This window comes from Strigops habroptila, chromosome 8 (genome assembly GCF_004027225.2).
Source record: "Strigops habroptila isolate Jane chromosome 8, bStrHab1.2.pri, whole genome shotgun sequence".
NCBI classification, from domain to species: domain Eukaryota; kingdom Metazoa; phylum Chordata; class Aves; order Psittaciformes; family Psittacidae; genus Strigops; species Strigops habroptila.
Window position 1 is genome coordinate 10,317,921 of NC_044284.2, and position 16,995 is coordinate 10,334,915.

General features: G+C 42.0%; 1 protein-coding gene and 1 long non-coding RNA gene across 6 annotated transcripts in view; both read right to left on the bottom strand.

The window, feature by feature from the left end:
• Positions 1 to 16,995, bottom strand: part of PPP2R3A (protein phosphatase 2 regulatory subunit B''alpha) — a 59,982-nt gene that overhangs the window by 14,287 nt on the left and 28,700 nt on the right. For all 4 annotated transcript variants that reach the window (XM_030494172.1, XM_030494174.1, XM_030494170.1 and 1 more), the window contains exons 3-8: positions 14,988 to 15,248; positions 13,225 to 13,328; positions 11,618 to 11,720; positions 9,750 to 9,824; positions 4,583 to 4,669; positions 1,688 to 1,844 (exon numbers count right to left, since the gene is read on the bottom strand). In XM_030494172.1, coding sequence (XP_030350032.1) covers positions 1,688 to 1,844; positions 4,583 to 4,669; positions 9,750 to 9,824; positions 11,618 to 11,720; positions 13,225 to 13,328; positions 14,988 to 15,248 — 787 coding nt within the window. The remainder of the gene's footprint in view (positions 1 to 1,687; positions 1,845 to 4,582; positions 4,670 to 9,749; positions 9,825 to 11,617; positions 11,721 to 13,224; positions 13,329 to 14,987; positions 15,249 to 16,995) is intronic.
• LOC115611374 lies at positions 7,050 to 9,728 on the bottom strand. 2 transcript variants are annotated; one of them, XR_004389943.1, is made up of 3 exons: positions 7,630 to 9,728; positions 7,448 to 7,545; positions 7,050 to 7,308 (listed from the first exon to the last, which is right to left on the bottom strand). It is a non-coding gene; the product is annotated as an uncharacterized LOC115611374 (long non-coding RNA). The 2 variants fall into 2 exon arrangements; XR_003992548.1 differs by having other exon boundaries at positions 7,448 to 9,728.

Below are 16,995 nucleotides of genomic sequence, written 5' to 3' on the forward strand. Positions count from 1 at the left end.
CTCTTTTTTTATCAGCATGTTGTAAAAACCAAAGATAATTCTTGCAGTGTATCCTTTGTATCCTCCCAAACACCGTATCTTCCCACAGATATGGCAACTGTGTTATCTGGATTCTTGGACATGGGCAGTGTTGTTACTCCTACTTTGCTGCAGTAGGATTTGCCACATAAGCAAATCCTGCTGATACAAGGAGACTATTTCAGTGTGTATTGCAAAAGAAGTTCGGTTATCAAGCAAAAACCACACATTAAATCCCTATGAAACACTTCTTAGCAGAGCACAAGCTGTGGCAATCCTACTACAGGGAAGGACAATGGAAAACAAGCGTCGTTTTAGGTGAATGGGAAGGCTTTGCCATCCAGGAAATGTGTGCTATAGATTGTTATGGCAGAGACACACCAGTCAAGCAGCAAGTAAAAGTCTTGAGCACTGACCTTACCCTCCTAGACTGCTGACACCCTTTCTTTAGACTCCTACTTTAGCTCCTTCCACACATTCTCCATCACTCCTCTAGTCCTAGAACACTTCTGACACACCAGCCAGGCAGACCCAACCTGCGCCACCCCTCAAACTCCCCAGTATAGTGCTGACAGGCTGCTGTAGCATTGCACTGATGGCTTCTCCCCTTCACCCTGCCCACACCACCCCTTCTCTCTTTAGCTCCCCAGTGCACAGTGCTCTCAAGCTTCCTGTGCAACAAATACTTCATCCTCACACTCCAGCCTCCCAGCAGGGACCAAGTCTCCCATATCAGTTATCCCAAGCCAGGCACTCCTCCATCCTCATCCCATCCAGCCCCATTATCAATGCTCCTGACTCCTGTGACTGCCACACTCACCCAGAACCCCTGTGGCCTTCCCATCAATGCCTGCACTCAGAACACACGGGCCACCACACCACTCTGACACACACACACCTGCAGCACTGTCATTCTCACACCCCTTTACTTCTTTCTTACTTCAGCCCAGTAGGATCTTGGCTTGTACAAAGCATCCCCATCCCCAGAGCTCCAGCAATGCCTGACAACTTGTCACACCTCCAGATCCCTGTAGCCCTACACACTGCAACACATTACCACACACTTCACCTTTCCTGCCACCTCCTGTCACATGCATCCAAACAACTCATTTCCCAAATCTGATTCTCTGTCCCTAGACTTACTTTCCCCAAAAATGCAGCTACCACACAAAGAATCCAAGAAAGCTTTGTCTTCAGGGTTAAAGATGCTGGTCAATAGCTCAAGCTGTTGTCCAAGACGTTGTATCCTAAGTCTTAACAGCTTCACTGGACTCTGGAATATTTCTCATGCATAATGAGACTGCACTTCAGCAGTCTTTGAAGTTCATATGGGCTTGTCCCTGTCCCTACTTCCAAGTTCCTGCAAAATCCTTAATAAATAATAAGCAAGCTTCAAGACATTCTATTAGCTTGCCCTTCTAGCAGTGGCCCACACATGAAGAGAAGCTCCCTCTCTAGCTACTCATGCAGAAAATAACATGTAATGCATGTCTCTGTGTCTAAGCCCCTACAACTGGCTCTGTAAATCAGCATTTGTGTAAGAAATGAATGGCTCCATTTAGATTTGAGGCATCAAATCAACCAAATTAAAGCTAGACTTTACTCTTTTAGTGGGAACATTCTATTTTCATCCATCCCCTTATCCCACCACAGCTTGCAGGCAGCATACCTTGATCACTGTACCTAGCCAGATCCTTCTGGCTGATGTAAAGATCATGGTCAGTGTCCAGCTCCCAGAATTTACAGTATATAACATAGAAGTGCTCATAGGAGAAATAATCTGTGATCTGATTTATGTCATCCTCTTCTTCCAAAAGAGCAAGAGTCTGAAAGAGTACAAATAAAGTGGGAAGTTAAACCTAGACAAAGAGGCAGTTCAGCAGCTGAAGTCCTACAACATATGAGGAAGTTGGCTGAATGCAGCTCCAAGAGCTAATCCAGTAATGCAGCCTTTCTCCCCTATAGGAGATTTTGCTGCTGCATTCCTTAGGCACTTGTACAGCATCTGGCTCGGTTATCCTGGTTAGCATATATATATATGCACAATATTTCTGCCACTCCTGTGAACAATTTCTGCTAATTTTCTGCTAGCGTGAAGAGTGAGGCAGAGAAATAAGAACACAATTGCTGTCTCAGCTGGGATCCATTATTTGTGGAGCATTTCTGACCTGCACCAGAGACTCTTAGAGCCATTTACAACAGCAAGTCCGTAGTTCTCCACAGGAACTGACATCTATCTGTACACATCACACATCCTTGCCTGAATCCCAAAGGGCAAAATCTTGCTCCAGACTTGTGCCTGGACTGGCGAAGGAGGGATGGATCCCAAGCAGATCAAACCTATCACACTGACTTTCCTGGGCTGATGCTGACAGGAATTAGTCTGGTTTAACTTTGAACCTTAGACAGATTTCCAGCCATGACATCTGTTAGCATGGCTTGTTAGAAGACATTTAAAGACAATGTCTTTGTTTCATTCCCACTTCACATCAATATCTGCCCTTCCCTCTGACATGAGGGTATTGCATGTTTACCAGTGCCAGCTCCTTGCTTGCCTTTCTCCTATGCAGAGGACACCAGACAGCCTTTTCTATCTAATAAATTATGACTGCAGGAATGAGAAAAAGCTAACAGACCCAAGTGAGCTGTAAGTCTTCCTCCCCTCATAGCCCCTCAGAAGGGAGAAGGTGAAACACAGCCTAAGAGCTATCCCCAGGGAGGGTGTTGTGTCTCTAAGCAGGCAGGCTTAGTGGCCCTTCTATTCATAACCAGAAAAACAGATGCTGTGCTACACGTAGGTACTGATAGTTCAACATCAGCTTTCAGTCACCTTGACATTCAAGGAACTCAACTGAGTCTCAACAAAACTCTCACGTCCTGCTATCCACAAAGTTCAGTAAGATTCCAGGCACTACCAGATGTACTGTTCTGACTTGCTGATTCTCAAATCTAAAATCCTCTGATCAACCACTCATTAGTCTCTTCGGATTCCTCATTACTCTCTCCATTTCTCTGCAGATGATAGTCACTTGAGGAGGTTTTTCAGTAAGGAATATATTTTTTTCTAACTTATGCCAAAATATGCCATTTACACATACAGCAAAGAGCTGCCCAAGCAAAATTAAGGTCCTCTAGCTGAACTTCCCTGCAGTAGGAGATGAAAGACAGAGTAGATATGCAAGGAGAAAAATTGGAAGAGTGCATAAAGGGACAAAATGAGTGAGTAAAGATGCAGGATCAGTTGGGAAGATTTGTTTATAACAGAGGCTAGGGAGGAACTAGCATCAGAGAGCTTAGACTGGCATGAGACAATTCAAGGGAGCACTGGTTTTTCCATTAGCTGATGTGATTAGCCGTGCAGATGATGCCTGAAAAGAGGAGTGTGAATTCATGCTTGAGGCTTATGAGGAAGACAGCACGCTGTATCTGGAAGGGAGAACAGGATGCAGTAGGGAAGTCTCACTGCTTTAGCTGAGTCCTTAACCTTTCAGCCTAAGGACTTTTAGGTTGGGCTGGAGTTCAGCAGCCTTAGACTGTTTTAACCTGGTACTCTCTTGGGCAAAATACACAGAGAACAGATATCCAAATCCTGAAACATCTGCCCCACATAACACCACATCGCAGGGATTGTAACAAGAACCAAGCTTCATTTATTAACTTTTCTGAAGGAGTCTACCGCAGAAGTGGAAATCTGCTCCTGAGATGCAGAGTCTTGCAATTGCACAGCACAACATACCTGACCAACTGTCAAGCGGGCCAATTTCTGGCTGGGAGTCAGGAAATTAGCTGTCCTACCCCCCACCTACTGTAGGCAATCCAGCAGCTATTCCTGGCTGCTCAATGAGCCACTTAAAAATAGGTGCACTGCTGCGTCTTGCTTCTCTTCCTCTCTGGCTGGGTCAGGAGCCAAGAGTCAATCTGCTTGATATAGGTTTAGAGTGGGTGCACAGTCGCCTCTGACCTTCCATCAGTGCACTCTCAGCTACTCCAATCAGAGAGTCACAGACTGGTTTGAGTTGGAAGAGATGTTAAAGCTCATCCAGTTCCAGCCCCCTGCCACGGGCAGGGACACCTTCCACTAAACAAGGTTGCTCCAAGCCCCTGGGTCCAACCTGGCCTTTAACACTGCTGGGGATGGGGCAGCCACAGCTTCTCTGGGCAACCTCTGCCAGTGCTTTACCATCCTCACAGGGAAGAATTTCTTCCCACTATCTGATCTGAATCTCCCCTCTGCCAGTTTAAAGCCATTCCCCTTGTCCTGTCACTACACGCACTTGTAAGAAGTCCTCTCCAGATTTCTTGTCAGCCCCTTCAGGTATTAGAAGGCTGCAATAAAGTCTCCCCAGAACCTTCTCTTCAGGCTGAATAAGCTCTCTCAGCCTTTCTGGTCTTCTCTCACCTCAACTCAGACACAACTCCTCCACCAGCTCCAGCTACCTCCTGGCACTGAGCATTCGTCCTACCTCACTATAACCGAGGCACAGGTCCCTCGCTATACAGTATACAGCTATAGGAACAAAGGTATGATACATTCCATATCTTACTCAGGCAGAAACCAACATACTTGCAAGAAGTTGCTTTTCCTCAGCTCTGTTAGAGTGATCTTCCCAGACCAGGATCGATTGACTGTGTAGAATATTCTCTGTATAACCTGTAACACATGAACAGTGCACTTGAAGTCAACTTCTGAAATACACCAGTTTGGGAACATAAATGCAGAAACCTTGTTTATTCACTCTCCTAAGAGGATTTCTTTCTGAAAATCATTTTGTGATTTTTTTTGTAGGTACTACTATCTGTAATTCACCATAGAGTCTGAAAAGAACATTTGCATCTGAAACAGCATTACCCATTTTGACTTTGCAAATATTTGCACTGATCCTAGTTCACACCTTTGAGCATGCAGATGCATTATTTATGTCAGGCAATATGTTCAAAGTGCTGACATATCACTTTGAAATAGTTTTTCAGGTTTTAGGCAGTGTAGCTTGCATGGATCTCAACTGAAAGTGTTCTGCACAAGGAAAAAAAAAAATCAGGACTTTGAAGAGGAAACAGGACATGTAAATGAAAGCCACAATTGATGTCTGATCTATTGTGTCTGTAACAATGTCTCATCCTCTCTGTGGCTCCACTGAAAGTAAGCAATAGGGATTATCTGTCTGCATTTATCTTAGGTAGGTGTCAACTTCATTTGTCTCCTTCACTGATCTGCCTCTGGTAAAAGTGAAAAGCATGGGGGGGAAATGCACAGACTTCTGAGAACCCAAGAGAAACAGTTCATAGTCTGGGACAGTACACTCCCAAGCACCTAAAGAGAGTAAGCTGAACCCTTCCTAGCCCGCTCTTTGTTAGCTTGCCAAATATCATCACAGTGGGGAAAAAGTAAATGTATGATCAAGCACGTGTAAAAATGAACTTAACAGAGGAATCAACAATAAATATATTCAACAAGAGAAGTTAGAAATATAATTAACTTGACTATCAGCACTGAAAGCTTTGGAATATAATTCTTGTCAATGAAACCAAATATACACAAGCCTTTGATGTCTCCGATATCAAGCTGACATACTAATCTAGAGTCTTGGTAAACCTTCATAATGCATGCTTTTCCAACATGAAAATTAACTTTACACAGCATTATAGAGATTATGCCAGTTAAATTAAATGGGATTGATTTGCTTCATAGCTACAACTAGCTTTGAGTGGGCAATCACCATTTAAGGGTCATGGTTTGACTCAGTCACACAAGTGCTGGTTCTTAATCCAGAACAGATCTGGAGCCAAGTATGAGATTGCTGCTAACAGTCTGCTTTGGGATATACAGATCAGTGAGCCAGTAAATGCTGATGAGCACAAGTAATTTTTGAAAGCAATAAGAATGATTTGAGGGCTTAAAATGTATCCTGAAGAGAGAGAACTAATATGTTAAAATTAGCTGAACATGACACCTATTGGTAACTATCCTGGTCCTTGAAAGCCTACATGTAGAGATATGGGATAGCAAGAGGACTTTTGCTCTCATGAAATATATAACTAGAAGCTGAGATCAGCCTAATTCAGACAGATAAGAGTGTATTACTTTTACACTGTCATTGATTAACCACTCCTAAAGAAACACTGCAGACTATCACTCCAGACTTCAAAGATGGATGTCTTTCTAGAGTCAGGTATCAACTCAATTAAAAACAAACCAACCAACCTAACTATAGGAGTCATTGAGTAATGTTCTATGGCCTGTGTAATGCAAGAGGTCAGACTAGGTAATCACAATGATCTTTTCTGGTCTTAAGCACAATGGAAAAACCTGTATGCTTGTTTCTTCTTGAATGCCTCTGGCAGTCCCTGCCATCCTGGACTGCACTGTTGTACTTTGTTTGGCCTTTACCTTCAGATTGCACAAGACCTCAAGACTGAAGTGGGTCTCACCCCATATTATCACACCTGACAACGTTGCAGCTATTCTTCAAGATACACCATTTCCACACCATTTCAACGACTCAAAAATAACAATCCCAAGAATCAGAAGGACACTGAACCAGCATTTTTCTTTTTCTCTGCCTTCAGCAAAATAAAAGACAAAATATCCCCCATTTGTGACATGTAGGAAACTGTTCTTCTATCTCTTTTCATCTTTTACCATGGCAAGTCACTCAGTGCATGCTTTATTATTCAAATAATGGTCCAGTTTCAATCAATAGTACATAGTGTATATCTCAGTAAAAATGTCAATACCTCTCTTCTCCAGGTTGTGAAAACTAAGCTGTCAAAAAAAGCATTTGGGAAACATCCTAGAACATAGTTACACAGCCTGAAGTGATTTGCAGCATTCAAGCCAGTTATACTTTACTGAAAGCCAGAACTGGCTTCATTTTTCCCAGCATGAAAGATTATTTATTCTAAATTCAGTACAACAACCCCTTCCCATTTGACCATTATCATCATGTAATCTACCCCAGGAACCAACCCATAGATAGGCCAGTTCCAGACATTTCCTCAATTTTCCCATCGAAGGACAAAAGCAATACCACTTCTGGAAAAAGCCACAAAACTTTATTAAACCCTCCCCTTACACATTCACATTGGTAATACTGCATAAGCCAGAACATTTTTCAACAAGCAATATGTTTTGCCAAGCTGGTTTTAGCTGACTCAGCTTTTCAACAACAGCATGCAGTGCTAACTCAGAGCCTTGTCTGAACATTCTGGGAAGAAGTCACGTTCTAAACATTTCCCAATAAACGCCATGTGATGTTCTGCACTGTCTTCACCAGCTTCAGGAGTTGGTCTCTGTTGAAAGAAACAGAAGTAGTTTAGTACACTGGCAACACAACAGCTCACAGATACTGACATAGGTAAATTACAGCCTATTGTATCCAAAAGGCACCTCTAAAAGGTGCAGAGGTAGGCAAAAAGAAACACATCTTACCCATAGTAGACTGCTAGCTTATGCTCCAGGTGATTTCAACCACATGATGCTGTATCCAGCAATGGACACAAAAGTCAGTGTCTCCTTACAGCCCTCCTCTGTAACACAGAAATAAAATTAAACTCTTGCACTGGCAGCAAACACAGCATTCTGTTAGTGTAAGTAGGTGTAAGGGACTCTACCTTGAAGGGATCAAAAGGATCCAAGTAGTCTCAAAATCCAAGGACAAAGCTGGTTCCTTCATTACCTCCTGGTGGAAATACTGAATTTTGTTACATTCAAGAGACAGAAGGGCCAAACTGTCTGTAAAAGGAGATGTGAGAAATAGGAACTCCTGGTATCAGAGGAGAGCCACTGCTGCAGTGGGCCAAGTACTGCCACTCCAGATGGCAACCACCCGACCCAACAGACCGTGTGTCTCCCAGTGTCCTGACTCTGCTCCAACTCAGCGATCTGGCCAAGGCCAAATGCTCTGAGCTCAGAAGGAATCTGTCTGTCAGCACAGACACCCAGAACAGCACTGGCCTGCCAATGTGAGAAGTCTAAAGGACATCACAGCTTTGTAAGATTTGCTGCTACACACATTCAACCCCAACTCAACCACAAGTTTCCTGGCTGCATGGGAGCAAGCCTAGGAAGCCACCTTTGTCAGAATATTGTGAGTAAGGGTGCCTGAAGGCTCCAACTGAAGTAGAAAAGCACAGTGGAGAGACAAGCAGAATCAAGAAGCACTGAAGAGCTTCACATAGTGATTGATGGTCTGGTTTCGAGACTGCTTTGTGATGGTCACACAGGACCTTGGCCAGGCACAAGGGAAGTTGTGGAAAAGTAGAGGAAGGAAAAGGTGTTGCTGTTTTTAGCAGCAGCCTGCACTTCAGTTACTTGAAGTGGAACCTCAGCTTCACACAGCTGGTCTCTCAGACCAGACCATGCACTGCATCCCAATGAGGTCTAAAAAGTGCAGCAAGGGTGATGGTGTAGGGAATTACTCTACAAAGACATTTGTTTCTTGCCTTTACTCCCTCCTTTAGACTCTGAAAAATACAGGAAACAGCATATGACTTGAGAAGAGGAAAGGCAGATGCACAGAACTGCCTTTGTCACCACCAAACAGCCAGCGACAGGACATTGTATCATGACCCGCTCACCAGCAAAAACCAACTGGTTGATATTGCAGTCAGAAACCAATGTGACCTTAAATCTCTCAGCTCTCACCTTTACTTTAAGCAACACATATCAGGGTACATATGCCACTGATACCTTCCACTCACCTGTTCATGTGCCTCTAATCCCCTTCCCATTGTTATACCCATTCTGGCCAGTTACTATGCTTAATGTATCTATTGCCTTGCTCCATAGGGACGAAGTATGTTGATAATATACAGATGTTCAGTCAGGTTCAAGTGCATCTAAAACATTTAGAATTTATTCTTGTCACACATTTTCATGAAACATTAGTGTGATGGTTCGAGGTTAACCCAGAGCAACAGTGTCTTTCCACCATCAGTGCTTTACATGAGAGGAACAAGCCTGTGTCTGCCAGTAATCTCTCAGCTGCCAGTACATGGTGCAGCTGGCCCCCATGCAGACCTCAAAGCAAACGGGAGAAATTTTAAGCTCTAGAACCCTGTTGGGATATAGCTCCCATCAGATTTGTCATTTATACCTTTTATCCAGGTTTATACCCAACATAAGACAGGCTAAAGGCTTAAAAAAAGCACAACTGATTCAGTAAAGCACCAGCCTAACTGCTGACTGCAAGGCTGGAACACAGCTACAGAACAAAGCCCAACAACAAACAGCAGTCATGAAACCTCAGAGGCTCAGAAAGACTTGATGGGCTTTCTGGCAAGAGCAAGGGGCAGGAGAGTGGTCAGTAGACCCCTGAACACAATGGATACTTTGTACCACGGAACACAGATTCTTCATGCCTAAGTGACAAGAGATCTTCAAGCATACAGCCTTCCATGTCTCTGCAGCCCAGCAGAATTAAGGGTAACTTAGCAGCTCTCAAAGACCAAAGGAGGACATCTCGTTTTCCTTCATCAGGATTAAAGTCCAAAAAAGTTGTTTTTATGGATTTGCTTAAGACCAGAGAATCATTATTAACCTTTTGAATAACCTCTTGCACACACAGGCAGATTCATTTTTCCTTTGGAAGTAGTTCTTCACATAACTCATTGCCAGTAATATTAAAAACACCTTTAAAAAACCAAGAACAACCTAAGGGTTCGCTGATGGGAACAGTGACAAATCATAAAGGGAGGGTTGGTATCATAGGAGATCAAAGGAGCCAGCCTACCGTCGTAATATACCGGGAATGGAACTCCGGAGCATCCTTCAGGAACGTCAGGCCAGGATGTGTTTCCACTACATCCTGCAAGATAAGACCAAATAAAATGAAACAGATTTTCTTCTCCTTTTAATGTTTAGAAGTTACTGGGTTTACAAACCAATACTTGTGCTTACTTTTGAAACTGTATTTGCAGCATTAACAGTAAAACCAAAATGACATCTTTTATCTATAACCTTCTAGCATTATAAGTAGAATACATTTTCTGGGCAATACGCACCTGTTGGGCCATTTTGATTTACTTAAGGACAGAAAAACAAAGGAAGAGAGTTAGTGAGTAGATGAAAACTCATTTTCATTGAATGAGACAAAATATTAGTTAGTTGACCATGCAACTATCTCCTTTCCAAGATCTCTTTTTTTTCCTCCATTCATTGAAGATAAACATTTATTAGAGCTACGTGTCATAAATATTCCTTTAAAGGCTGAGAAAGTTACCTTTTATGTTCTCCACAACAGTGAAAGCTCTTGTGAGCCTCAGAATGCATACAGATAGGATCAGTGCTTTTCCAACTTAAACTACTGTAGAAATGCCTCTTTCTCAAGATCAGCTTTTTCTAAGTCAAATACATGACCAAAGCCATAGAGAAACTGCTCAGGTCCTGAATGAATCAGTTCAGATCCTGTATGAATCAATGTCTCTGTAATTTCTACATCTGACTCCTCCACCCTTTAAAAAAAGTGTTCAAAGTCTTGCCTTGTCCATACCACAACACAGCAAAGGGATAGAGCAGACACAGTGCCCTTAGGGGTGTGATATGACCAAATTTTGGCCAGTCTAGCTTGATGTCTAATATGATGGTGTGATATTGCTAGTCTCTGGTTGACTAACAAACAAGATTGTACATGCCTTTGATTGCACCAGTAGCTAAAAAGCAGAGCTGCAATCAATCAGGAAAGGCAGTGTGCCCAGTGGAGAAAAGATAAAAGGAACATGAGAAAATTTACCCATCACAGTCCTGGTTTTGAGACAGAGAAATATTCAGTGCAGACAAAATCTTTCCCCAGAGCAGCAGCCCCACAGAGGTTTTGTACAGAGGGCAACACAATATGAGAAACCTACGGATATGTGGGAAAGCTCAGAAAAAGTATCAACAGATGATCTGAGGAGCAGATGGACCTGACTTATAGACAAACTATAAATAAACCTATCCAGAACCTGCCTAAATGGCCACAAATAATGAAAGAATGATACTTTGCTTTGTTAAAAGTATCACATGTGAATAAGAGGAAAAGAAATTAAATCAGGATGCACACACTTAGCCTGAACATTAGGAAACAATAAATCTGCCGTGAGACTTGTGCACTAGCAGGTTTAGAGGCATATATAGAACAATTGGAACTGCAAAAAATTTGGAGATTTCCACATACTGTAACTAGAGAGCCTTACTAGACAAATTCAATTATAATGGTCTTATTGAGCAACTTTTACAGCTTTCCTGATAAGCTTTTATGTTGTACTTGACTAGCAACAGCACCATGCATTTTCTCCAGTAACCACCTAGAGAAATGGGGCAATTCTCAGCCTGGTTACCAGACACTGGTAAATATTAATCTTAAGAAGAGATAAGAGACTAAATAAAGCTTTGATAATCTTCAGTGACTATAGTAAGACATGTAGTTGGTTGGCACTTTTGCCAAACAATCCACTTTAAATGCTAATTTCTATTTCATTCCAAAATAAACCCTACCCAGGTGCTGTTCAAAGCAAAGGTCTGCAACTCCTTTTTAAAGATTTAAAGGCATGAAAATGAAGTAGTTACAAAATAAACATAGCTTGCTTCCCCATCCATTCACTGCTGAGCTGTTGCAGGTACCTGAAGCAGTGGGATGAAGTCCTCCTGTTCTAGGTAGTCACAGCTGGGCTTCGCTAAAAGGGATGTGAATCTGGATGCATCATCATGGCAGTTACATAGGATTCTACGAGAGAGGGAGAGAGAGAGTTACTCCAGCCACGCAGGAGTACTTTGCAGGACAATTGCGGACTACAGATTGATTATGAAGTGTCTTATCACATGCTTGGAAGCTGTCCCTCCCTGTGGCAGGGGGGGTTGGAACTAGATGATCTTTAAGGTCCCTTCCAAACCGTTCTATGATTCTATGTTACGCCACACTTGTTTGTACACTGTGAATGATGCAAAGTTGACCTCAAACTACCAGCACCCATTTTCTTCAATATCTTTCAGCACCACCAAGGTACTTCCACCCGGTGCAGCTTTTTTCATGTCACCTCTGCAGTGGTAAACAAGGTTTCTTACTGAAGACTGTTCTTACTTTGATTCCACAGCATCATCGTAAGTAACCTGACTTCTAAAAATGCTGCATTATAGCAATTATAGTGAGAAAGGCATATAAAACTTGTCTTGAGAATGGTGTGCTTAAGAGAATACAAAAGAGGGGCATGACCACAGAGTGCAAATATCTGAAGGATGTGAAAATCAGAGAAGCAAAAATACGTGGTCTCATACATGAGGGATTAATTAAGAGTAATTGGAGGAACCTAAGGAAGGAAAAAATGTTGGCTGTGGCAAGGAAAACTTACTGATCACACTCACCTCTAACATTTTTGAAATTTTGCCAGCGTAACTAGAAGCTGTTTTGACAATATTATCACAGGAAATACTTTGGGAACCCAGGGTTAAAGGCTACTTCAAGAATCTGAAGAGCAAACCATTAAGTAAAAAATTAGGACTCTCGCTAGATAGGAGATGTAGACATTTTTCAGGTGTTTCACAAAGACTGAATTGTCCTGGAGGGAAAAAAAGGTCAGGCAGAGGAGTAAGCCTGTTCCATCTCAATGCTCTGACTTCAAGCACAATATATCCAGAGCTCTCAATTTCAAAAAGAAGCCAATGACAATAGTATGTGGAAGTGATTGTCAAACCCCAAAGATTTACGACACAGTGTGCTTGAGAAAAGTAGTAACTGCTAAAGCTCCCAGAGTTTTCACCTGTATGATGCTTCTTGATTTTACATTCATTCTTCCTGTCCTAGAACATTATCACATGCCTCCTCTTCCCATTCCCAAACGGCACTCACTCAGTGCATTAATGTGGCAGCACACACATAAGGCCTGAGAGAAATATATCCAAAATCCACCGACATCTATCAGCTATCCCAGAATAGCTGACTTATTTCTAGAGAGCGTGTTAATATATTTTATATGTTAATTAGACTAAAACATCTCATCATCTATACAATTGCTTCAAAGTTTGTTGACGCAGCATGGAAATAAGTGTTCAGGGAGATTTGGAGAAGGAAACTTAGGCCAATTTTTAAACCATTTATTTTCTTCTAAAGAAGAGACAGTGATTTGAAAAGTCTGGTGGAAAGAGAAGGGGGTGAGGGGAAAGGGGAAGAAGAAAGACTTTTATGGCAGTCTGTTCTTATTCCAGAAAGAGAATTCTGCATTTGCTATACTCACTTTCTCCACATAGATACAAAAGAGTGTACAGATACACATCCTGTCCTTTCTCCTCCTGATGCATTGAACATAGGTGCTTTCCAGTAGAGTGGGCAGCCACAGATCTGTAATAAAACACCAGAAGAAAGAGGAATAGAAAAACAATCACAGGAAGAACTTGCTTGTTTACACACCAAATTCACCATCGACCCTTTTATATAAGGGAAAGGAAGTGGTAATGGCACACAGGTTAGTCAAAAAGCTATTTACTGTATGCCACAGTTCAGAATCCAACAAAAACTTTCTGCCTTTTTAAGTAGCTGAGAAAAATGTCCTGTGAGGCTAGGAAATGGATCAGAGACTATCAAGATCTTAAGCTCTGTCTTTGACTGAACTGTACAGCAAGATACCCTGCACAGGGGGGAAAACAGGCACCTCCTGCCAGAAGGGCACTCATACCAGCTACCTCACTGACCTGCCTCAGAAAAGGATGACCCATTCTATATATGAGCTGACTTCTTATTGACAGCAAGGAAACGTCAATTCTGATTACAGACAATTAATGATTAAATGCCTGAAGGTGAAAATTCACATAGTTTTCAGTGCAGTGCCTTCCAGCCAGAACAGCCCATTTACTTTCTGCTGTTTTCTTTTTGTAGCTGGTTCTGCATTTCTTCCAGAGCCTCCAAACTTGTACCATTAGCAATAATCCCACTGAACAGAAACAAGCCTTACAATAGCTAAATAGCACAGAGCATATCCATGTAGGGACAGATGCAGAGACCAGACAGAAAGGTAGAGGTCTCTTCTACATCACCATCCTGCTTTTCTCAGTTTGAACATTACAGGTCACACACAGTTGCCTGTCTTGCCATAAAATCAGTTTCAAATGGGTTTTTTTGCTCAAAGAAACTTGTTTGGTTTTTTTTCCCCCAGAGATAGTTTACAAATAATTCCACTGGATTCTTTAAACAAAGAAACAAAAACCAACCCGGTCTCTCCTTTCAGAAAAACCTTCCTGCTTGGAAAACAAGTGCTCCTCTTGGACAGAACTATCATTGCTCAATCTACAGTGCCAAAGATGTGTTCAGGGCAAACTGAACATATGAGATGTGTCTGACAACTGCTAGTTTTAGATCAGCATTACTAAAAACCATGGATGAAGGAGAGGAAAATAGAACCACCCATCTGCATCATGCTCCCACACAAGTGCTGCATTTTGTTCCCTGAAGCCAGGAACTCATTAGCAGACTGTAGCAACTCCAAGTCTGCTGACACCTGTGCTATGGATATTGAACATACACATCTCAGTGGCTGAGGGTTGACTAAGCACTTCCCTCTTCTACATCCAAGGAGGCTGTCGGTTGCAAATGGCCTTCTCAAGCAACACTGCAAGAGTATACACAGATCCTGTCCAGATCAGCGGGACAGCTAACCACAAAGCAGGTAGCTGGCACTACCTGAAGCCACAGAGGTTAAGTTTCTGCTGTCTCCTGAGCATAACTATGGAGGAACAGAAAAACAAAAATGCCATTTGTATTTAGTAAGAAATCTAAAAGAACCATTTTGCAAATCAAAGCAAGAAAGAGCATACACATCAGTTGTGGCAAACAGCAAACCCAGCTCGTTTTTGTTTACTATTTCCTTATTCTAAACAAAACCATTCAGAGCAAAAGGATATTGGTTCCTTTTCTTCCACTAAAAATGAGAACAGCTATGAGGTACTTCATTAGTTTTAGTTTCAGTCTGTCTCTCAAAAAATTGAAACCCTAGAGAATAGTTACCTTAGCAATTTTCCCCATTTCACAGATGTTTGCTTTCTCATCTTCAAACTCTGTAAAGGCCTCTTCAATCCTGGCAATGATTTCTTCATGATTAGTGCAGACATTCGGAAGTCCTTTAGGGAAGTAGAAACGTGGAATGTTTATGGAAAAAGGGGTACTGCTGGTGGCTTTAGTCACAGGTAGAAGAGTGCAAGAGCTAACCGCAGAGTTCAAAGAGACTGGGGGTGAAGTTCCAGACTTCTTCTCTTGTTTACTTTGAACCTGAAAAGATAACAAATAACAAACCCTTTTTAACAGCATGGCATACTGAGCAGGAAGAAGTAGTTTGTGCTCCCAGTGATTGGGAAGATAATGGAAACCACCACCAATTAAATTATAGCACAGGGATAAAAATGCACTTCTTAAGTAGCCAATAAAATGTTTCTGCAATACCAAACATGGCAAATTTAGGACACATCACATCTGCTTTTATGTAGTTTCTGTGCATTTCATGTATGTAGCCTTTTATTCTATGCCCAGCTGCCCAAGAGCTGATTCTGTTCAAGGTACTGAGTACTGGCAAATCAATTTCTACATCAGGAATTAGGAGCAGCCAGCACAGTTTGTCATTAGGCACCCACCTGATACAGCACACAGAGCTAGTGCAAAATGCAAAAGATCTGTTTTCAACTCCAGTTGAAAAGGACCCTTTTGCAGGCAAAGCACCCAAGGGTATTACTGAATCAGCACCTACATCATTTGGTGAGAAACAAGGAGAAAACAGGGAACTGAAAGCAGGACTTTTGCATGCCTGCTTGAAGGTGGTCTTTCCTCCTGTGCCTACCTCCTCTTTATTCGTTAGCTCTACGAGCCTACCACTCCTCTCCTGTCTGTAATAAACATATGGCTGATGTGGTGATCCTGCTAGATCCTCTTTCTAATGGGTCTCTGCAACCTTCTAGTTCTAGCTGTACATCAAGAATTCTCATAAAAGGCAACATTTGTATTCAAGCACATCATGAGATCCTAAAATAGGTGATTTTTCAGACAAGGGAAAGAGTATTTTTTCAACTAAGAAACGTTGTAATGTTGTTTACTGTAAGAGAACTAAGAAACGTTCTCTTACAGTGTAAGAGAATTCAGATGCTGGAATGCCAAGGGATGACGAATTCGTACTCCCCGATGAATACACACTGTCTTGGGAAAGGGCGACAGGCTTGCCTATTGCACAAGGGTTCAAATGCAAGAGTTGTTATTAATATAACAACAAATGTGATAAGAGGCTAATAAGGCAACAGTCAAGTAAATACAGCTGCAACTTTCAGTTTGTTTATTCTAAATGTTTCAAAACAAAATGGTGTTAGGATAAAGTAGCCAAGTCTGAGCTCACTAAATACAGAAGAATATATGATGAACTGACTAAACTCTTTGCCTTATTTTCCAGCAACTTGGAGCTTTTTCCTTAACACATACTGAGTATTTCAATTTACCACGGGTTTGCCTTCAGGAAAGTGAAGAAGTGAGAATTGTAAAAGCATCCTTAAGCCCTGTTTTTAACCTGCAGTTTAGAGTATATCATAACCCATTCTTCAGTGATCTGTGAAAGAGAGATGGAAGGATATTCTTCCTCTTCATTCTGCTGCTTCACTGCTCTTTCTTTAAGTGGGGAGGACTTCTTCCTTCTCCCAGATGCTGTCCCATTTCAGGAGCAGGAACACTCACACACATATGCCAGCCAAAGCATACTTGTGTAGTGTAACTGCTCTGTACAGAACACATTAGCCTGGAGCTTGAGTTTCTTGAAGTCCTCTTCTGTGCCTTAGCAACACAGGAAAAGCTGAAGATCACTTTCAGTCTTCAGGATTTCTGAGTCTATCAAGACCAATATTCACAGTCTGTATAGCCCTCAATATTGCTCTTAACCTTTGGAAAACAAGCCCATCTGTTCTTCCTTGACATTTCCTACTCTTTCACATACTGCACATCTTTGTGTCTGATCCTGAGTGATACTGGAGCAGGCTAGATCTGA